The sequence below is a fragment of the Callorhinus ursinus genome, unplaced genomic scaffold (assembly GCF_003265705.2).
Source record: "Callorhinus ursinus isolate GAN/ISIS: 27379988/994484 unplaced genomic scaffold, GSC_fseal_2.0 scaffold5, whole genome shotgun sequence".
Taxonomy (NCBI): Eukaryota; Metazoa; Chordata; class Mammalia; order Carnivora; family Otariidae; genus Callorhinus; species Callorhinus ursinus.
This window is the reverse complement of record NW_027397067.1, coordinates 30,779,613-30,803,129: the sequence shown is the minus strand read 5'-3', so window position 1 is coordinate 30,803,129 and position 23,517 is coordinate 30,779,613. Positions and strand designations below refer to the sequence as shown.

The 23,517-nt window shown below is 38.9% G+C and overlaps 1 protein-coding gene and 1 long non-coding RNA gene across 3 annotated transcripts in view; one reads left to right on the top strand and one right to left on the bottom strand.

Annotated features, from left to right (window-relative positions):
* The first annotated feature begins 3,913 nt into the window (after positions 1 to 3,913).
* Positions 3,914 to 23,517, top strand: part of IMPA1 (inositol monophosphatase 1) — a 27,679-nt gene continuing 8,075 nt past the window's right edge. The window contains exons 1-7 of one of the 2 annotated variants that reach the window (XM_025870773.2): positions 3,914 to 4,021; positions 7,253 to 7,315; positions 7,697 to 7,830; positions 9,787 to 9,891; positions 11,421 to 11,466; positions 13,718 to 13,826; positions 15,221 to 15,329. In XM_025870773.2, the coding sequence (XP_025726558.1) occupies positions 7,253 to 7,315; positions 7,697 to 7,830; positions 9,787 to 9,891; positions 11,421 to 11,466; positions 13,718 to 13,826; positions 15,221 to 15,329 (566 nt within the window). In that variant the 5' untranslated portion in view covers positions 3,914 to 4,021. Of the gene's footprint in view, positions 4,022 to 7,199; positions 7,316 to 7,696; positions 7,831 to 9,786; positions 9,892 to 11,420; positions 11,467 to 13,717; positions 13,827 to 15,220; positions 15,330 to 23,517 lie in introns of both variants that reach the window. The other variant, XM_025870774.2, reaches the window with a different exon arrangement.
* The window catches only part of LOC141372809 (uncharacterized), a 44,592-nt gene continuing 30,145 nt past the window's right edge, over positions 9,071 to 23,517 (bottom strand). Inside the window, exon 3 of the long non-coding RNA XR_012378248.1 lies at positions 9,071 to 9,258. This is a non-coding gene — a long non-coding RNA (uncharacterized lncRNA). The remainder of the gene's footprint in view (positions 9,259 to 23,517) is intronic.

Genomic DNA, 23,517 nt, shown 5'->3' with positions numbered 1-23,517 from the left:
TGTAATTCAGAGAGCACAGATTGTGTTAGCAACTGGAAAAGTGTCCCACTCATGTGGGGAAGACAAGAGGTTATTCTGAGAAAGAATTGGGGTAATAACATTATTTTGATAGAGAAAAATAAAACCCTTTTAGTTGAGCTGCTTTTGATTACTCTGACTTTAATTGGTGCTATCAAACAAAACTAATCTTAGTATGTTTTAGTTAACTATTCTGTCTTCATAAAGCTCATACCAACAGTTTTATGGTCCTAATGCCAGTTGTTCTGTTTAGCAACTCATTGTAAAAAAAAAAGCTGCCACTTTTGGCCCAGTTCAAGAATTCACTAGTTAGAAAGGAAAATGAAGCTTCAAAATGGAGTCTCTCATGTTCAGAATTCCACAGAATTAAATGAGATCATACTTCAGTGTACTTACTTAGAACAGTCCCTGGCACATAGTCCATACTGAGTGTTAGCTGCTGCTATTTTATCGTAGGTTAAACTTTTGACCCTGAAATATCTATTGAAGTATGAATCTGGTAACTCCGTATGGAGCCTAAGACTTTGAACATTTTCCTCTTAGTGATATTCACTGTCTTACCCATAGTATTAGGGAATTTTTAATTTGCCAGCTAATAGGACAACCAGAGTTTTTTTTTTTTTTTCCTAATTTCACCAAACCCAGTATATGAATGTCAAGATTTATAAAAGACCTGGTCGGCATGGTGGTAGATGGTTGTTATTCACTTTATAAAATAATTGCCTACATGGAATATTTTACTGACTCCTTTAAACAGAAATCTCCACTTAAGAGTTTATAGTTAAGCTTATACAAATGTAACTAACATACATTTTCATGAACATACTTTATTTTTTAAGATTTTATTTATTTGAAAGAGAGTCAGATAGCGAGAGAGAGCACAAGTGGGGAGGAGAGGGAGAAGCAGGCTCCCCGCTGAGGAAGGACCCCCCCCAACGCGGGGCTCAATCCCAGGACCCTGGGATCATGACCTGAGCTGAAGGCAGACGCTGAACAACAGAACCACCCAGGTGCCCCTGAACGTTATTGATTAGGAGACAAATTGCCTTTCTAGTTACATTTTATCATTAACCTTGTGACTTCGAATAAGACCTTTCTCTGCATTTCATTTTTCAAATCTGTAAAATGAGGATACTCAACTGAGGTTTAAGATCTTGCTCATTCTTTAAGTGTGTGGTTCTGGCATAAAACGCTAGAACCTAACATCATAGGCAGTGTGATGGGACAAAGTGAAGAAGGTTCAGGTTGATGGGGAATAATAGCCCACAGCTGCAACAAAAAAAAAAAATAAGGGCTTCTTGAGAGGAGGGACCAAATACTATTTTTAATTCCCTACAGTGTTTACCTCAGTGCCTTGAATAAAGTTGGTTCTTACTAAACACTGGATTAATCACCAATATCTGTAAAGGTCAAGATCATATACTCTAGAACCAGATAATGCTTGGGTCTGCACTTCTAGTTCTGTCACCAGCTGGGGTACATTGGTCAAGTTACCTAACCTCTCTAGGCCTAAATTGATATGGAAAGTGGGGATCATGATAGTATGATGATAGTTGTGAAGGTTAAATGAGCTTAATATTAAGGCCCTCAGAGCAATGCTGAACACATAGTAAACTCTGTTCTTACTCTATACATATTTGGATGATCTGTAACCTTAAGAGCAGCTGAATGTGCACGATGGAAGTAGGAATATATTTTCTCTTATAGATGTATCATGGAAGACGGATTTTTACATGGTAAAATTTGTCTAATTTGGTTGGGGATGAAGTTACTCATTATGTTTTGTTTTGTTTTAAATATTTTATTTGACAGAGATAGTGAGAGATGGAACACAAGCAGGGGGAGTGGGAGAGGGAGAAGCAGGCTTCCCGCTAAGCAGAGGGTCCGATGCGAGGCTTGATCCCAGGACCCTGGGATCATGACCTGAGCCGAAGGCAGATGCTTAACGACGGAGCCACCCAGGCGCCTCTCAAGTTATTGTTTTTTTAAGAATGAGGCATAAAGCATGTTGTCTGATTGCTTGAGTTCACACCAATCATTTTATATAGCCAGGATTGGTTAGACAAGAGGTATAGACACTTTTTAATGGTTTCTTTCCAACCCTCAAGAGGGGTTTGATACAGGGCACCTGGGTGGCTCAGTTGGTTAAGCAACTGCCTTCGGCTCAGGTCATGATCCTGGAGTCCCGGGATCGAGTCCCACATCGGGCTCCCTGCTCGGCAGGGAGTCTGCTTCTCCCTCTGACCCTCTTCCCTCTCGTGTTCTCTATCTCTCGTTCTCTCTCTCTCAAATCTTTAAAAAAAGAAGGGGGGGTTGATACATTGTTCCAAGAATAAAAATTCTATCTGCAATTCTAATCTGTTATGTCAAAACATGAAATCTTGTTAGGTATCCTGGAGACTCCATTCCTGAGGACCCGCACATTGTGTTAAATTTTTATTTTAAAATCAAAGTCCACTAAAAAAGTCTTGGTATGTGGAATTTTTTTTTCCAGTGAAAAGAGTTGCCATCTAAAAGAAATCAGCTCCAGACATTTAAGTAAACAAGATACCCAAGATTCCTGGGAAAGGAATCACCACGGTGGTCCCTCTTTATTCAAATACAGGACAATTGGGCACTTATTGCTCTTGCAGATATGTGACCTAAGCACTTTGTGGCTTGATAAGGGACCTTCCCCCAAACCAGCCCCTCTTTGTATAGTCAGGTGTCTGGGAAAGTATCAAGGGCATTGGATCTCACCTCTTTTCCTATTTTGAAGTTTAGCATAATTAGAACCTTTCTCACGGATGGAAGTCAGCTGGTAGGAAAGGATATCTCAGACTCAGAAGAGGAGTGTTCCTTTAGGGAAGTCTGGAATGGTGACCTGGATGCCACATCAGGAAGCAGATTTTGTCCTGGCATGGTATGTGGCTGATGCTGGAATCTGACCCCTCCCTAACCCCTAATCACCTTGGAACAACAGATAATCTTTGGTACTGGGAACAATGGCTGTAGATATGATGTAGCTTTAAAAATTGTCCCTTTGGGAAGCCAAGAGCAATATACCAGGTACCGAGACCTCTGCAGCCCTCTAAACTCACAGCACTGAATAAAAATATTTTGGATTGTGTGGGACCAGTTTGCAACACTGCCAAAACCGGATCTTTGCGCTAGACTTTCCTGTACACTACAGGATTTCTCATTTCATTTTCAGGCATTTGGAAGTCCAACAGTCTCTTTGGACTGCAAACCCTCCAGTTACTTGAGAACAATTGTGAGGTAGCAGCTGAGGCCCATGGAAAAAGGACTTCCTGCTCATTTGAGGTGGGAAGTGTTAAGTGATTTTAATTTGAATAAGGAATAAGATTTGATCTTCTGATTTAACATTGCTTATGTTGATTTTAGTCATAGCAGCTTTGCCAAAGTAGTGGGACTGTGTTCATTTAAAGGAGACTTAAAGAGGACTCTGGTGACATTTCTGCAAATGCCTGGAAAATTTTATTTGGTTAGATCAACACTAGTCGCTATGCAGTTGGCAAGATTATTTTTTAAAGATTTTCTTTATTCATGAGAGATAGGGAGGGAGGCAGAGGGAGAAGCAGGCTCCCCAAGGAGTAGGGAGCCTGAGGCGGGACTCGATCCCAGGACTCTGGGGATCATGAGCTGAAGGCAGATGTTTAACCGACTGAGCCCTTCAGGCGCCCTGGCAAGATTATTTTAAGATAACTGACAATGAAGAACCAAAAAGCTAATTTCTCAAGTTTTTGCGCAGGCTGCAGAAAGGAAGTTGGAACCAGAACTAAGGAGAGGCCAAATCTCCAATGCCTACTCAGGCCAGCGGGCCCGGGTGGGGCAGGAGCCTCACACCCGCGCGCTCAGGGCGGCCGGCCCCAAGGAGTCACGCCCACGTGGGCGGGGCCGCAGGGGTGGGACTTCCTGTCGGGGAGATTTCTCGCTCTCTCAGGAAGAACCCAGCCACAGATCCCGCTGGAAGCCTGGTGAGTCTGACGGACCCCAAGTTAAGGTAAGTCCTGCATTCCTGCGACTTCATATGGGCCGTCGGGCCGTCTGGGTCGGAGGTGCGGGCCCGGGTGCTGCGGGCGGCCCTCCGCGCCCGCGGCCGGAGTGGGTGGGAGCGCAGGGTCCGAGGCCGCAGCCGGGGCCCCTTTATCCCTGCGGTGTTATCCTTAGCCCCGGCCGCCGAGTGACACCGGGAACAGGCCCCACGTCGTGTAGCGGTTTCGCCCACGCGTTCTCTCTGAACCTTTGTGGCAGCTGACGTAGAATAATGTTCTTTTTCATTTTTACTGATTCCAAGGAAGCTCAGACCTGGCATATATCCAGGGTCATGCAGTCCCAGTGTGAGCCCCTCATGTCATGCTGTCTGCAGTCGCCCTCCTGGGGACAGGTGACAGGAAGGTGGCATGGTTCCCACTGTCAGGAAGGCTGTGACCGGGACAGAAACAGTTGGGAATGTTTCAGGCGTTTGTCTTTAGGAAAGTGAAGGTGAATAGAATGTGCTCATTTCCATCAAGAAATATGCTCAAAGTAGTTGTGAATATAAGGCACCTACGCAAATGATCAAAACGTAAGGAAGACATTCCTGAGTGCCCTAAGTGTGATGCAGGAGCTTTATGGGCTCTTCCAGGTCAAGGCATCCTCCCAGCTTTTCACTGTGTGTACCTTCCTTAGGAATGTTATTCAGGCTCAGGACTCAGTCGTTGCCTACTCAGGTGACTTACATAGTATTTATATCTGCAGGTCATATCTCTTCTGTGAGCTCGGGGTCCATAGTTGAGCTGCCTAATTGACATCTCCTTTTGGTTTCACAAAGGCTTCTCATCTTCTACTAACTAAACTTTTGATCTCTCCACCACCTATCCAGATCTCCAAATTGACTCTTTTCTGTTACTGCCTGTTTCAGTGAATGTCACTATTATCCATTAAGTTGCTGAAAGTGGGAAATCTGGGCATCATTGAACTCTTCCTTTCATATCCATATCCAAATTATTGCTAAATGCCCCCAACTTTACCTCCTAAAGCAAGTATCTCTCCATTCTCTAAACTTCTCTATTAACACCTCTCCCTCCACTCTCCTATGTCTAAGCCAACGTTCGGGTCTCCTCTGGACTACTGCATCCTAAATCTAAACCTCCAGTCCAATCTACCCAGCACCCACTCTCCACTCCTCCCTCCACCCTCCAATCCGTTATCTTCTATAGCGGTGGTGAAATGATTCTTCATGGCTCTGTCAGAATCTTACCTGTAAGGCCCTGCCTGGGATGATGCCTACTATCTCCCCAGTCTCATCCCTTGATCTCCTAGCTGTCACACTTAGGCCTTTTAGTTACTCTTCACTTAACATCCTGCAGTTGAGTTAGTTAATGCCTATTCACTTGTCCTTCAGATCTTGGTTTAATCATGTTGTCAAGGCAACCTTATCTTATACCTAAGGCCAGGTTAAAGCTCTTCTGTTACATGGTTCTCTCATTGTACTTCTACTTAGGCTTTATTACACTTGTGATTTTGCATGTAGTCTGATTTTATTAATATCTGACTCCCCACTAGCAAGTAAGTGAACTGGGCCTGTTTTCCTCACTACGATGCAGTGCACAGTGTATCATAGGTATTCAGTAGATAACTGTCAGATGATTAAACAAATAATGAATTCTGAATGGAGAATCCCTAGAAGGGGTAGCTTTTGAAATGGGCATTGAAGAATTGGTAGGAGTTATATCTGTGTGGGTACTGTTAGAAGGCAGAGATATGAGAGGCTTGAGCAAAGTTTCTGGCAACAAAGCAGATGCACTGTTCTGTTAAGCCTGGAAGAGACGAATGGAGTAAGAATGGAAAAAGAAAAAAGAATGTGGAAACAATTCTTGAGACACTCTAAGCAGTGGCTTCTGTAACTTGAAAAGTGGCTTCCCTTTTACATTAAAAAAAAAAAACACAAAACTTAGGGGAAAAAAAAGGGCAACTACCAGCAGAAACACCTCAACTGTTTCTGCCCTTTGCCCTCCCCTCCTTTCCTCTTTCCTATACTGTGAGCACCATGGTAGGGAATTCTGAGTAGTCTTTAAGGTGAAACTGTGTCAGTTATTCTCAATTATAAAAGTGACAAAATTGGGGTTGCTTTATATTTTATTTTTTAAAGATTTTATTTATTTGTCAGAGAGGGAGAGAGCACTAACAGAGAGAAGTGGCAGGCAGAGGGAGAAGCAAGCTCCCTGCTGAGCAAGGAGCCCGATGCTGGATCCCAGGACTCTGGGATCATGACCTGAGCCGAGGGCAGACACTTAACCAGCTGAGCCACCCAGGCATCCTTCGGGTTGCTTTATAAATGATGCCACATTTTTCTGGCCACTTGCAAAGCTTCACTGTCCTAGGTTCCGATTTTAGAGTGTGGTCAAGCCAATGGTGAGTTTTTTTGGTATTCTCTTCAGAAGTCAGTGGAAAGCTGGACAGTTCAAAAGACAAAAATATGTTATTTTTTCTGGGAAATTTATTTTTTTTTGTCCTGGAATATTCTTTTCCTCACAGGTTGTAATAGAAAGATCAGAGGATTTTAACATCGGAATTGAGTATATACCTTCTGTGCCTTCCTTTCAAAGCTTCTTTAATTTCAGCATTCCCAGTGTTCTTTTATTTTCACTTTGTTCTCTACCCAAACATGCACCTACCTTTTAAAATACTTCTTTCTTTCTTCTCCATCCCCCAATCGAGTGTTGTTGTTGTTGTTGTTTTTAAAGATTTTATTTGACAGAGAGACAGCAAGAGAGGGAACACAAGCAGGGGGAGTGGGAGAGGGAGAAGCAGGCCTCCCGCCCAGCAGGGAGCCCGATGCGGGGCTGAATCCCAGGACCCTGAGATTGTGACCTGAGCTGAAGGCAGACGCTTAACAGCTGAGCCACCTAGGTGCCTCGAGTGTTTTGTTTTTTTTTTTTTTTTAAACATTATGTTATGGGCACTTTGGGAAACACTTTTATAGAGTGGTTTTTTTTTATGTAAATGTTTCTACAATAGAAGTGGTTTAGGTAAGAATATTTTTTAATGGACCTATGAGTGAATCTTGAAAAACATTGAACTCTAACACCAGGAAGAGGGCAATTACATTTGTGATTTTGTACATGTGATTCATTTCCTGAATGAAAGTATTGTGCTAATTGAGATGTTTTTCTGAACTAACTATTCTGTAATTTAAGACTTACAGATTTTTAATTGCTTTGTCCTGACTTGTGTTAAATCTGTTCGGAAGATGGCTGATCCTTGGCAGGAATGCATGGATTATGCAGTAACCCTAGCAAGACAAGCTGGAGAGGTATGAACTGAAATCTTGTCAGCCATAATGTGATGAATGTGGACAGCATGTGGTTGTCCTGTGAAATAACACATGCATTTTGATTAATTTGTATTTGTTTTCATTTTACTAAACATTTTCAGTGGAGTCAATACTCTGATTTTATGTCGTTAAACCTTTTTAATGACAAATGTGAATTTAAAATAGGATGTAAAATTGTATGATTTTGTACCTAGAATGTCATAACCACTAAAAGTTTATTTTATATACATTGTGGTAAGACATTTTTAAGAACATCATTTCAGACAGATTGAATGTTTAAACCACTTCTATATTTCATCTTTTAGTTTGATTTAAAATGATATATGCCTTTTCTGTTTGCTTATCAAAAAATCTTTTTAGGTGGTTCGTGAAGCTATAAAAAATGAAATGAATGTCATGATTAAAAGTTCTCCAGCTGATTTGGTAACTGCTACTGACCAAAAAATTGAAAAAATGCTTATATCGTCCATAAAGGAAAAGTATCCATCTCACAGGTATTTTTTATTTTAGTTTCACATGATGAATTGAAACTTAGGTTAGAGTCAATGTACTAGACAGATTTTGATTCTAGACACAGAAATTGACTTTAGTTAACTTAAGCTGAAAAGGAATTTATTTAGAGAGTGTTGGGCAGCTCAGGAGCCCTGAGAGCAGGGCATAGGCAGAAGTCAGGAAGGCAGTGCTACAGGTGCCCAGGAGCCATTGCTTCAGTTGCCACCAGTGTTACCTTCATGACTGCTGGCTTTGGATATCTTTGCCTCATTATCTCAAGATTACAGATCCTGAGCAGGAATGTCTTGCTGAACTCCAGTTGCTTGCCCAAGCTCAAGCTGCCAGGAAGGAGCAAACAGGAGGTATTTGGATTCCTTCGTAGTAAGAGGAGTGTTTGGATGTTGGGAAGCTAATATGACAAACCTGCCACAGTTATGATTTAGAAGTTTTATTCTCTATATTGCACACTTTTTTATGTATTAGAGTGTTGGTGACTTTAACGAGTTTGAGAGAAAACACTAAAATCAGGGCTCTCTTACAGAGACATATAGCAGAAACATTGTCATCCTTTTAAAGTTTTAACATTGTCATTCTCTTTTTTTTTTTTTTTGAAGATTTATTTATTTTAGAGCAAGTGTACACGGTGTGGGTGGGCGGAGGGAGAGGGAGAGAGAATCTCAAGCAGACTCCCCGCTAAGCACAGAGCCTGACACAGGGCTCAAGCTCACGACCCTGAGATCATAACCTGGGCTGAAATCAAGAGTTGGATGCTTAACCAACTGAGCCACCCAGGTGCCCCTGATTTTCTCTTTCTTGGTCATGCCATTATCTGTTCCTGATATTTTAGCCATTGAAAAGAAAAAATGTTTAAAGCTGTGGCTAAATATACATCCTCTTAGTAAAAAGGCTTACAGCTAAGTGAAAAGGGGATGAAAGAAAATCATAATGATTATAGGATAGTTCAGTATTGAATAAAAGAAATAAAAAGAAAACCAATGAACTCAGACACCATTTACAAAATTCACCTGAGATTTAAAACATAGCATGTTTTAGGAAGGCATGTAGACACAGTAATTTTGGTGGGTAATTTGCTTTCTCATCGACTTATTTAATGTTCTCTATGATGTCCTTTGCTGCATAGCTAATTATCCTAAAAATTTTGCAGCTCTAGACAACAAACATTTATTATCTCAGAGTTTTCAAGGGTCAGGAATATGAGAGTAGCTTGGCTGCATGGTTCTGGTCGGGGTCTCATAAAGTTATAGTCAAACTGCTGGTCAGGGCTGTAGCATTTTAGAGCTGAAGGATAAGTTCACTTATGTGATTGTTGGTGACTTCAGTTCCTCATGGGTTTTCTGCTAGTAGCTCCCCTCATTTCTTCGCCATTTGGGCCTCCATAGAGCAGCTCTTAACATGGTGGCTGGCTTCCCCTGGGGCAAGAGAAGGAAAGGGACAGAGGGAGAAATAGAGTAAATAAGTTGGAAACCACAGTACCATTTTTGTGAACGAGTCTTCACAGTTGCATATTGTAACTTCTGCTTTGACTCTTGGTTAGAAGAGAGTCACTCAGTTCAAATTCACACTCAAGGCAAGGGGTGTTAGGTTCTACCTCTTAAAGAGAAGAGCATGAGAGAATTTGTGGAGTTATTTTTAAAAACCACATTTCTTTAGTAAGTTCTCATCTGCAACAAATGTGTGTACATACACACATGTGAGTGCCTTTATTTACCCTGGTATTGGATTTGAGAATTTTGAATTTTATTTTTCACATAACTTTGCTCTGGGGGAAATAAAGTTTTCTCACTTTATCAGTCTGAAGGAAGAAGGAACAACAATAGGAAAGTGGCATATGGACTTTTGTTATGTATTAAAGTAGACTCTGAATCTAAGGAAATGTTTAGGTTTGAAAATTATTGAAAGCAGTGTGAAGATTTGGAATTTGTCCTTCTTGCTTTTAGTTTCATTGGTGAGGAATCTGTGGCAGCTGGGGAAAAAAGTGTCTTAACTGACAGCCCTACATGGATCATTGACCCTATTGATGGAACAACGAATTTTGTACATAGGTATGTTTGAAAATGTTAATATTGTAATAACTTGTTTGTATACTAACTGAATGGACCTAGATACTTTAGAGAATTGTATAATTTGTAGAGTGAAATGTATTATGCAGAATTTTCATCAGATATGGAAGAGATGATGAAATATTCATGCTGTGGACTTGTACAGCAAGGGGTCCTGTTCATTTTTTTTCTGACTGGTGGAACCATATAAAAATGTAAGCAAGCAACATTGCTGCTTTGAGATTAAGGAACTAATGGAGTCAATTTTGGGGGTCACGTAGAATGTTGTCTATATGGAGTAGGTTCAGTCTGGGAGAAAAAACTATCAAAAAGAGCATGGGGTTTAGGATCAACAGATTTGGGCTTGATTCCAGATGCTTTTATAGGCTTTGTGACCTTAGGCAAGTTACTTAATCTTTGTAAGCCTCCGTTGTTTTTTAATGTGTAAAGTGGGCATCTTACTTGTACCTGCCTCCTAGAACTGTTTGTTCATGGGATTCAGTGAGTAATACTTTTATATAAGAACTTAGTTTAGTACCTGGCACAAAGTATGTAACTCAGTATATTAGCACTAAAGGAAAGCCTGAGGGAATTGCCGGTGACACTTAAAATGGGTAGCCTAGTTTGTTGGGATTACACATAAATGTTATATTTGAAGTTGCTGTGTAGCTATACATATCTTTACTAGTACAGAATTGTTAAAGTCTGTAAAGCTAAGATCTAGAATCTATATGTGGAGTGTTAATGTGGAAAGATGCTCATGACATAACATAGAGAAGATTCTAATACAGAGTGTATACTATGATCCCATTTTTGTTAAAATGAAAACTATTAAATATTAAACGTTTTATTTTCAGTAGTTGAACACATTTTCTTATTTTGTTCATCTTGACTCTGGAGTCAGAAATTACAACCTGTGTGTTCAGACTGTCATGCAGCCATAGCAATAGCTGTGGCTAACAGTTTACTTTTCACGTGTGAAACTCCCAAGTTTGGTATTAAAGACAAGTAACAGTTTGTTCTGTACAATTTGATATCTGTGTTTATAGGTCCTGACTATGGGAGAAATGACCAAAGAAAAGAGACTTTTTAACCATGAACAATTAAAAATTTTTAATTTTTTATTTTTTGAAAAAAAAAATTAGTTACTATATTCGTGGCATTTGACATTCCAAAGATGTAAAATGTCATACAGTGCAAAGTGTCCTTCCCACTTCTGACTGCAGTTTCTCAGGACCCATCTCTGGAGGTGGCCACTGTTACCAGTTTCTTGTGAATTCTTTCAGAGATGTTTCATGCCTGTAGAAGCTAGAAGCATCCTGTATGTATGTATGTATATGCACCACCTCTCCCCATATTTCCCCTATTTACACAGAGGGCTGCATACTATACACACTGTTCTGTGGGAGGAGGGATGAGACTATTTATATGAAAAGTTATATAGTCAATTACATTATGAAAAAACATGTTTATTGAAAATAATTTTATCTTGGTAAATTTGTATATATGTGTGTGTGTGTGTTTTTTTAAAGGTTTCCTTTTGTAGCTGTTTCGATTGGCTTTACTGTAAATAAAAAGGTATGCTGTTTAAATTTATGGTAAAATGCCTTGCTCTCATTTTCTGAGAAAGTACATGTGTCTGTAATAAATTTAGGTTTGTCTCTATTCAATTTATATGGCTGCATTATTTCAAAGTAAGCTGCAGAACTGTTAAAATTGGCATAATACTTTTTCCATTAAAGAAAATTTAATGTCTGAGAAGCAATAATTAAAAGGAAAAAATACATGCAAGTAACTGAAATACAATTCAGTATTTAATCACCATTATATATGTGATAGAGTCAGATGTGATAGGAGTTGGTGTGTGATCTAAAATGCTAAATGAAAGAGGTGGGATTTGAGCTAGGAATGTCTTAATAGGGGTCAGTGAAGGGAGACTTTGAAAGACCAGAAAGTGGTAGGGGCCAGAATATGGTTGGGAAATGCTGAGTATGTTCAGGAACCCAAATACTTGCTATATCTAAAACCCAGTAGAATACAATCTGTCGCAATTGCTTTTCCTTGCTGTTTGGCTATTTGATCGATCAAACAATGAATGATGTTTACTAACATCTTACACACCTGTGTTCAAGGAGCTTGTGATATATTTCATCAGCATGTACACAAGAGAGTTAAAAAAAAATCTATGAAAACAAAACATCTTAGGCACAGGGTTGCACTCATTAGTGAGAACATCTGAAAGAAGCTAAAGGAGCCTTTAGCATATAATCAGCCTTGGGCTATGTGCTGTCCCTGCCACTGAATTAATTCGTGGTTCAGGCACAAGTTAGATGTGCGAATAGGTAAATACATAGAGCAACTATGAAACAAATGCTGTGGGAACATGAAGAGGGGTGTATCCGATTCTGCCCGAGTGGTTTGGGGAAATCTTCATACAGAAGGGGTCTTTAGAATTTGGTCATGTGAGTTGGGTTTTAGAAACGTAGGAGTTTTTCAGATTAAAGAAGAAAAGGAGGAAAGCATTTTAATCAGAACAGCTTGGAGAAGAGCATGATGTGTGTGGGGAATGAGATGTTCATTGTGAGTGAAACTCTGAAAGTGGCAGGAGCAGAATTGATGAGGTGAGTTAGTTGTGGTTTTATTGTGAGGCACTGTGGCCTCTCTGTGTCAGAACATTTAGATTTTTTTAGGCTGTAGAAAACCAGTAGAGGTTTTTCAAGTACAGTGACAGATAATTCTAGCAATACAGAGATCATACCAGAGGGGCAGGCTGGGTGATTCTGAACTAAGATGGGGGCAGTGAGGGTGGCTGAGGAAATGCCAAAATCAAGAAGTGCTTTCAAGATGAAATTTGAAGACGACACGTGGGGAAGGAATGAGGTGTGATGAGGTAATGAATGATCTTTGACCTCTTTGGTTGAGGTTTCTGCAAGATGAGCTGAAGCATAGGTTCTTCCCTGTGACAATGGGATTACAGGTGGAACAGGCCACAGTTAAAGGTGGTAGTTGAATTTATGGACTAGAAAGAACAAACCTCTAAGAATATAGACATCCAAGAGGGGAATGGAAGATATGGAAGAGTGAACAAATCCTGACCTACACAACTTTTAAGGGTTGGACAGAGAACAAGGTCTTTAGAAAAAGTGACACAAAGATGGATTAGTGAGTGAGGTAGGACTAAGAGTCCTGCCAGAAACATGGGGGTACTGGATTAAGTAATGAAGTGTGGGTGATGGTCAGCAGTCTCCAAAGCTTTGGAGATGGCATGTGGTTAGTAGGAGTTCCTGGGTAATCTCTTTTGGGGAAGTTTCAGAAGTGTGTGTGATCAGGGCAGAAGTCAAATTGTAATTTTTATTAAGAGGAGAATGGGAGAGGTGAAGTGTAGACTACCCTTTGGCAGGGAAGGGAAAAGGAGAAGATAACATCTTGAAAATTTTGTGGGGGAGGTAGAAATTTGGTGGGAAAGTACCAGAATGAAAATCTGAGAGAAGAAGGATCAGTTGATAGAGGAGTTTTTCAGAGACATTTGAGAGGGTAGGAATTATAATATGGAAGGAAGTAGGAAATATTTACCTATCTGGGGCAGGAGGGTGAGAGGTCAAGGTGGGTGCTCTTAAGTTGAGAAATGGATGGGACAAGAGTCAAGGATTCAAGTCTGATGACCTCCTTTCTCTGTGTAAGCTGGAAATTATCATTTTTAAGTATCCCATAGTAGTTTTTTGAAAACATTCTCAATATAGTGGATTTTTTTGTTACTGCCTTTAAAAAAAGTATTGATTTAATGGTGGAAAATACTCAGGTTTGGTAAAGGAAACTTTTCCTTCTGCAGATGGAATTTGGAGTTGTATACAGTTGCCTGGAGGATAAGATGTATACTGGCAGGAAAGGAAAGGGAGCTTTTTGTAATGGTCAAAAACTACAGGTTTCACAACAGGAAGGTAGGTTTATCCTCTTTTTTGGTGTGGTCGATATTATATACATGTGTTTTATTGTTTTTGAGTTAACCAATGGAGTTGTCCCAGTTGTTAAAAGATTCATAAATTGTGTGTATTTTCCCTTTATGTTTTTATTTCCACCACAGTTTTGAATGTGGTAGTGGGAGCCAAGAAGGCAAGTATAGTCCAGCAAACACCACTTCAGACTCAGCAGCTTGCTAAGTGCTGGGGATAGAAAGATGAATAAGAATGGCTTCCTGCCCCCATGGAGTTCATGGTTTATTTAAGCCACTACATCTCAAATTCTTTGTCAAATTGCTCTAATCTGATGTTGCTGGGACCAGTTGTTAGACTGTAAATCTGAGGGGGGGGCAAGTTTGTTAATGTTGGGAATCATTAAAAATGAGGTCTCTACATTTTTTATGACCTTGATGATTGGTATTTTGTCTTCTATGTGACAGCTCATTGAAGTTTTGAGTCACCTTTTTTCCATAAACCGTGTCCAACATTTCCCACAGTTTGTATTTCAGATTCTTTTAAGTGCATCAAGAACTTAAAGATACTTGCAAATCAATCTAAATTCAGAATCCGCCTACACTTTTATAACTTTTCTCCTTGAACACTTAATTTGAGAGCAGATTTTTAGTTCATTTTCTTTTTATAGAACTGAGACCCCAAAGATTGGGACATGCAGCATTTTTAAGGTGATAATGTGAAAAAACATGGCATCTTATAATCAAAGTAATGTGGTAGCTTTTGTAGAAACTAAACCTTTCCCTTTTTATAATTTTTTTGCTTTTTATACTTTTTTAATTAGATTATGTGATTATTAGAAGAAACAGTAATTATAAACATGTTCAGAACAAGCTGGTAAGCATACACTGGTGGGAGGAGATGAAGTGTAGGGTATGCTACACAGGGAGCCTATTAGCCGAGAGTGTTGAGTGTGTCATGAGCTTCAGTCATGTTGTTTCAAAGACAGAATTGAAAGCATTGGGTAATCCATCAATTTAGTAAATGGAGGTCAGCCACCACTCAAACTTGTTTTATTTCAAATCTATATTTAAATTATTTAATTTCTAAATTCTACTTTTTAAATATTTGAGGTATTTGCTTGTTTCCCACCAAAGGTATCATGCATGTAAGCAACTTGGTTATATTCTACACTTTTTGGGGATGATCTAAGAAGCAGACTCCTTGATTATAAAAACAACCACTTAAGGATAATAAATATATCAGAATTTTAATACGTCAAGGCTTAGAATGAAAGAAATACAGTACAACTAGGGTGAGGGATAAAAATGGTCCTATTTTATTCTGAATTACAAGTTACCACATTTTTAAATCAGAGTTCTTATTGTTAAACTCTAGTGATTATTTAAAACATTCTCTTTTAGATATTACCAAATCACTTTTGGTGACAGAGTTTGGCTCTTCCAGAACACCAGAGACTGTAAGAATTGTTCTTTCTAATCTGGAAAAGCTTTTGTGCATTCCTATTCATGGGTAAGCTCTTTTCTTTTCTTCCCTGAAGTTCCAGAGAATTTAACATTTTCAAGAATGAATTTTCCATAAAAATGAAGTTTTTTAATAGGCTTGGGATCAGTACCATAATTATAATTTTGTAATGTAATTAAAAAAACTTTTTGAGAACAATTTCAAACTTAAAAAATTTGCAGAAATAATGAGGGGGAAAGTACACCCTTTACTTATAGTCACCTGTTAACATTTTACCCCATTTGCTTTATCATTTTATCATTCCCTCTGTGTGTGTGTTGTGTGTACATAAATGAATGTGCGCATACACAAGTGTATACACACCTTTTATCCCACTGGACTATTTAAGGGTAAATTACATATATTATGGCTCTTTACTCCTAACTACTACAATTTATTTTAAGAAATTAGGGATATTTTCTTCCATGACCACAGTACAATTGTTGACCTCATAAATTTATGCTTTATCTAATCTACCATCCATATATAATTTTGACAGTTGACCTAACAATGTCCTTTGTAGCATTTTCTTCCTCCAGTGCAAGAGTCAGTCTAGGGTCAAGCGTGAATATAGTTGTCATGTCTCTTCAGCCACTTTTGATCTGGAATATTTCCACAGCCTAAGAAATTCCCACCTCCTCTTAGTTTTCAAATTATTTGCATAGAGGAATACAAGGTAGTAGACTCTTATAACTTATTTCTGGTTTCTCTGTATCAATAGTTACTTCTTCCGTGTCATTTTTTATTTTTTATATTTGTGCTTCTTGTTGTAAATCTTGGTTAAATTACTTAGTGGTTTGTCTCCACCCCCCACCCTCCCAAGAACCAGGATTATGATTTATTTTTCTGATCTACAGCTTTTTTCCTCCCTGCCTTGAATTTATTTTTATTCTTCGATTTTTTTATTAATGTGTTAGGTTATGAATTTTTATTTTACTGTTTAAACGTATATCATAGATTCTAATATGTAGGGTTTTCATTATAATTATTTTTCACAAAATCTGTAATTTGTATTTTCCCTTTCACCTAAGAGTTGTGTTCTTAAATTTCTATAAAGAAATTTTTTAAATTTCATTTTTAATTTTAATTACATCATAATGAATCTGCTATGGAGTGACTAATATTTGTGCCTAGTATGTGATTAATTGGGGGGATAGTTCTGTACACACTGAAAAGTATATTCTCCATTATTAGGGTATAATCTTTGATATATAGCCTAAAGATGAACCTTATTATGTTGTTTGTTTTGTTTTTTGTCTACTTCACCTGTCTCATACTGAGTGATATGTTAAACTCTTCCATTATTGGTATGTTTCTCTATATTTCTCCTTGCAACTTTTAGAGCTTTTATTTTACGTAAGGTAGAAGATGCATTATTTGATGCCTATACATACTGTTATAACTTCTTGTATAATTTTAACTTTATATAGTATCCTTTGCCTTCTTTCATGCTTTTAGACTTAAAGTCTGCTTTGATATCAAAATTGCAAACTCTATCTCATTGCTATTTGCCTGAAATTTTGGTCCACTCTAACTTTTAGCCCTTTTAAGTGTATCTCTTGAATACAGCGTGGAATGGAGTTTTGTTTAAGAATGCAAATGAATTTAAGTATTTTTTTCTTTTAATAAAACAGGCCTCTTCATTTATTAATATGACTGTTTTGTTTAGTCTCAATTCTACCCTTTGGTCTTAGTTTTTTGCTTGACTTTAGGAAAGGATGGGGCAAGCATTTTATAAAGTTTTCCAGGTCACCCTTAGATTGTATGAGCTCATCCTCTACAGATTCCTTGAGTAGAGCATATGTGTATGACTCCATGACTTCTAGCACATTCTGTACTGTTTTTCTATGACCTTGAATGTTGAACAGCCTGGCTGGATATAATATCCTTAAGAAACAGTATAAACTAAATGTCTTGAAAATGCTATTTTACTGTTGCCTTGCTTTGTATATTGCTTTTGAGAAATCTGATACCATTCTAATTTTCTTGGCTTTTAAATTCATGTTTTGGGATGCCTGGGTGGCTCAGTTGGTTAAGCATCTGCCTTTGGCTCAGGTCATGATCCCAGGATCCTGGGATCAAGTCCCCCATCGTGCTCTTTGCTCAACAGGGAGCCTGCTTTTCCCTCTACTTCTGCTGTTCCCCCTGCTTGTGCATGCTTGCTTGCATGTGCTCGCGTGTGCTCTCTGTCTCTCTCTCTGACAAAATCTTAAAAAAAAAAAAAAAAAAAAATATGTCTTACTTGGAGGCTCTGAGAATTTTTGTTTTTTTCTTGTAATCTTCCACGGCTAATAGCTTTACAAGGATAGATCTTGGAATTGCTCATTCTGGCAGAATTTTATCCTTTAACATGTATACTCAGATCTTTCTTCATTCAGAAAAATTTTTTTGAGTTTTAAATACTAGTTCAGTTCTCATTTTCATTTTCTGTTTTTTCATTTTCTTCAGGACACTAGTAGGAATGTTCAGTTTCCTTTGGGTCTTCTTTTTCAGCCACTTTCTCTATGACCCTTTTTACTTCCTTCCTATATTGCTTTTCCTCATTGCCTTTTTTTTTTTTTTAAAGATTTTATTTATTTATTTGACAGAGAGAGCACAAGCATGGGGACTGGCAGGCAGAGGGAGAGGGAGAAGCAGGCTCCGGGAGAAGCAAGCTCCCTGAGGAGCAGGGAGCCCGATATGGGACTCAATCCCAGGACCCCTGGGATCATGACCTGAGCCGAAGGCAGTCACTCAAACAACTGAGCCACCCAGGCGCCCCTCCTCATTGCCTTTGATTAGGTTTTTTTTAATTTTTTCTTATGTTAATCAACATACATTACATGATTAGTTTTTGATGTAGTGTTCCATGATTCATTGCTTGTGCATAACACCCAGTGCTCCGTGCAATACGTGCCCTCTTTAATACCCATCACCAGGCTAACCCATCCCCCCACCCCCCTCCCCTCTAGAACCCTCAGTTTGTTTTTCGGAGTCCATCTTCTCTCATGGTTCGTCTCCCCCTCCGATTTCTCCCCCTTCATTCTTCTCCTCCTGCTATCTTTTTTTTTTCTCAACATGTATTGCATTGTTTGTTTCAGAGGTACAAATCTGTGATTCAACAGTCTTGCACAATTCACAGCACTCACCATAGCACATACCCTCCCCAATGTCTATCACCCAGCCACCCCATCCCTCCTACCCGCCCCCCACTCCAGCAACCCTCACTTTGTTTCCTGAGATTAAGAATTCCTCATATCAGTGAGGTCATATGATACATGTCTTTCTTGATTGACTTATTTCGCTCAGCATAACATCCTCCATTTCCACCCACATTGTTGCAAATGGCAAGATATCATTCCTTGTGATGGCTGCATAATATTCCATTGTATATATATACCACATCTTCTTTATCCATTCATCTATTGATGGACATCTTGGCTCTTTCCACAGTTTGGCTATTGTGGACATTGCTGCTATAAACATCGGGGTGCACATACTCCTTCGGGTCCCTACATTTGTATCTTTGTGGTAAATACCCAGTAGTGCAATTGCTGGATCCTATGGTAGTTCTATTTTCAACTGTTTGAGGAACCTCCCTACTGTTTTCCAGAGTGGTTGCACCAGCTTGCATTCCCACCAACAGTGTAGGAGGGTTCCCCTTTCTCCGCATCCCCGCCAACATCTGTCGTTTCCTGACTTGTTCATTTTAGCCATTCTGACTGGTGTGAGGTGGTATCTCATTGAGGTTTTGATTTGGATTTCGCTGATGCTGAGCAATGTTGAGCACTTTTTCATGTGTCTGTTGGCCATTTGGATGTCTTTGGAAAAATGTCTGTTCATGTCTTCTGCCCATTTCTTGATTGGATTATTTGTTCTTTGGGTGTTGAGTTGGTAAGTTCTTTATAGATTTTGGATACTAGCCCTTTATCTGAGATGTTATTTGCAAATATCTTCTCCCATTCTGTCGGTTGTCTTTTGGTTTTGTTGACGGTTTCCTTTGCTGTGCAAAAACTTTTTATCTTGATGAGGTCCCAATAGTTCATTTTTGCCTTTGCTTCCCTTGCCTTTGGCGATGTTTCTAGGAAGAAGTTGCTGCGGCTGAGGTCGAAGAGGTTGCTGCCTGTGTTCTCCTTTAGGATTTTGATGGACTCCTGTCTCACATTTAGGTCTTTCAACCATTTGGAGTCTATTTTTGTGTGTGGTGTAAGGAAAAGGTCCAGTTTCATTCTTCTGCATGTGGCTGTCCAATTTTCCCAACACCATTTGTTAAAGAGACTGTCTTTTTTCCATTGGACATTCTTTCCTGCTTTGTCGAAGGTTAGTTGACCATAGAGTTGAGGGTCCATTTCTGGGTTCCCTGTTCGGTCCCATTGATCTCTGTGTCTGTTTTTGTGTCAGTACCATACTGTCTTGACTACAGCTTTGTAATAGAGCTGGAAGTCCAGAATTGTGATGCCGCCAGCTTTGCTTTTCTTTTTCAACATTCCTTTGGCTATTTGGGGTCTTTTCTGGTTCCATACAAATTTTAGGATTATTTCCATTTCTTTGAGAAAAGTTGATGGTATTTTGATAGGGATTGCATTAAATGTATAGATTGCTCTAGGTAGCATTGACATCTTCACAGTATTTGTTCTTCCAGTCCATGAGCATGGAACGTTTTTCCATTTCTTTGTGTCTTCCTCAATTTCTTTCATGAGTATTTTATAGTTTTCTGAGTACAGATCCTTTGTGTCTTTGTTTAGATTTATTACTATGTATCTTAGGGTTTTGGGTGCAATTGTAAATGGGATCGACTCCTTAATTTCTCTTTCTTCTGTCTTGTTGGTGTATAGGAATGTCACTGATTTCTGTGCATTGATTTTATATACTGCCACTTCTGAATTCCTGTGTGAGTTCTAGCAGTTTTGGGGTGGAGTCTTTTGGGTTTTCCACATAAAGTATCCTATCATCTGCAAAGAGTGAGAGTTTGACTTCCTCTTTGCCAATTTGGGTGCCTTTGATTTCTTTTTGTTGTCTGATTGCTGTGGCTAGGACTTCTAATACTATGTTGAATAGCAGTGGTGATAGTGGACATCCCTGCCACGTTCCTGACCTTAGGGGGAAAGCTTTCAGCTTTTCCCCATTGAGAATGATATTCACTGTAGGTTTTTCATAGATGGCTTTTATGATATTGAGGTATGTACCCTCTATCCCTAAACTCTGAAGAGTTTTGATCAAGAAAGGATGCTGTACTTTGTCAAATGCTTTTTCTGCATCTCTTGAGAGGATCATATGATTATTGTTCTTTCTTTTATTAATGTATTGTATCACATTGATTGATTTGCGGATGTTGAACCAACCTTGCAGCCCAGGAATAAATCCCACTTGGTAGTGGTGAATAATCCTTTTAATGTACTGTTGGATCCTACTGGCTAGTATTTTGGTGAGAATTTTTGCATCCATGTTCATCAAGGATATTGGTCTGTAATTCTCCTTTTTGATGGGGTCTTTGTCTGATTTTGGGATCAGGGTAATGCTGGCCTCATAAAATGAGTTTGGAAATTTTCCTTCCATTTCTTTTTTTTTTTTTTTTTTTTTTGGAACAGTTTCAGAAGAATAGGTGTTCATTCTTGTTGAAATGTTTGGTAAGGTCCCCTGGGAAGCCATCTGGCCCTGGGCGTTTGTTTGTTGGGAGATTTTTGATGACTGCTTCAATTTCCTTAGTGGTTATAGGTCTGCTCAGGTTTTCTATTTCTTTCTGGTTCAGTTTTGGTAGTTGATACATCTCTAGGAATGCGTCCATTTCTCCCAGATTACCTAATTTGCTGGCATATAGTTGCTCGTAATATGTTCTTATAATTGTTTGTATTTCTTTGGTGTTGTGATCTCTCCTCTTTCATTCATGAATTTATTTATTTGGGTCATTTCTCTTTTCTTTTTGATAAGTGTGGCCAGGGGTTTATCAATCTTATTCATTCTTTCAAAGAACCAGCTCCTAGTTTCATTGATCAGTTCTGTTGTTCTTTTGGTTTCTATTTCATTGATTTCTGCTCTGATCTTTATTATTTCTCTTCTGCTGGGTTTAGGCTTTATTTGCTGTTCTTTCTCCAGCTCCTTTAGGTGTAGGGTTAGGTTGTGTATTTGAGACCTTTCTTGTTTCTTGAGAAAGGCTTGTATTGCTATATAGTTTCCTCTTAGGATGCCTTTGCTGCATCCCAAAGATTTTGAACAGTTGTGTTTTCATTTTCATTGGTTTCCATGAATTTTTTAAATTCTTCTTTAATTTCCTGGTTGACCCGTTCTTTAGTAGGATGCTCTTTAGCTTCCATGTATTTGAGTTCTTTCCGACTTTCCTCTCGTGATTGAGTTCTAGTTTCAAAGAATTGTGGTCTGAAAATATGCAGGGAATGATCCCAGTCTTTTGGTACTGTTTGAGACCTGAGTTGTGACCTAGGATGTGATTTATTCTGGAGAATGTTCCATGGGCACTAGAGAAGAATGTGTTTTCTATTGCTATTGGATGGAATGTCCTGAATATATCTGTGAAGTCCATTTGGCCCAGTGTGTCATTTAAAGTCTATTTCCTTGCTGATCTTTTGTTTAGATGATCTGTCCATTTCAGTGAGGGAGGTGTTAAAGTCCCCTACTATTAATGTATTGTTGTCGATGTGTTTCTTTGCTTTTGTTATTAATTGGCTTATATAATTGGCTGCTCCCATTTTAGGGGCATACATATTTACAATTTTTAGATCTTCTTGTTGGATAGACCCTTTAAGTAGGATATAGTGTCCTTCCTCATCTCTTATTACAGTCTTTGTTTTAAAATCTAGTTTGTCTGATATAAGGATTGCCACCCCAGCTTTCTTTTGGTGTCCATTAGCATGGTAAATGGTTTTCCACCCCCTCACTTTCAATCTGGGGGTGTCTTTGGGTCTAAAATGAGTCTTTTGCAGACAGCATATCGATGGATCTTGTCTTTTTAATCCAATCTGATAGCCTGTGTCTTTTGATTGGGGCATTGAGCCCATTTACATTCAGGGTAACTATTGAAAGGTATGAATTTAGTGCCATTGTATTGCCTGTAAGGTGACTGTTACTGTATATTGTCTGTGTTCCTTTCTGATCTATGCTGCTTTTAGCCTCCTCTTTGCTTAGAGGAGCCCTTTCAATATTTCTTGTAGGGCTGGTTTCATGTTTGCAAATTCCTTTAGTTTTTGTTTGTTCTGGAAGCTTTTTATCTCTCCTTCTATTTTCAATGACAGCCTAGCTGGATATAGTATTCTTGGCTGCATATTTTTCTCATTTAGTGCTCTGAAGGTATCATGCCAGTCCTTTCTGGCCTGCCAGGTCTCTGTGGATAGGTCTGTTGCCAATCTAATGTTTCTACCATTGTAGGTTACATACCTCTTCTCCCGAGCTGCTCTCAGGATTTTCTCTTTGTCTCTTAGACTTGTAAGTTTTACTATTAGATGTCGGGGTGTTGACCTATTATTATTGATTTTGAGAGGGATTCTCTGTGCCTCCTAGATTTTGATGCCTGTTTCCTTCCCTACATTAGGGAAGTTCTCTGCTATAATTTGCTCCAATATACCTTCTGCCCCTCTCTCTCTTTCTTCTTCTTCTGGGGTCCCAATTATTCTAATGTTGTTTCATCTCATCGTATCGCTTATCTCTCGAATTCTGCCCTCATGATCCTGTAGTTGTTTATCTCTTTTTCTCAGCCTCTTTATTTTCCATCATTTGGTTTTCTATATCACTGATTCTCTCTTCTGCCTCATTTATCCTAGCAGTTAGTGCCCCCATTTTTTATTGCACCTCCTTAATAGCCTTTTTGATTTCAACTTGGTTAGATTTTATTTCTTTTATTTCTCCAGAAAGGGTTTCTCTAATAACTTCCATGCTTTTTTCAAGCCCAGCTAGTATCTTTAAAGTCATGATTCTGAGCTCTAGGTCTGACATTGTACTAATGTCCGTATTGAGTAGGTCCCTGGCAGACGGTCCTACCTCTTGTTCTTTTTGCTGAGGTGATTTTTTTCGTCTTGTCATTTTTGTCCAGAGGAGAATAGATGAATGAGAGAACAAAATGCTAACAGGTTAACAACGTCCCCAGCAAATACACTGTATGCAAATCAGAAAAGATCTGAAACCAGGGGAAAAGAAAGGGAAAGAAAGAAAAAAGAAAGAGGGGGAAAGAAAAGATAAAAACAAACAAAAACAGAACAAAACAAAAAAACAG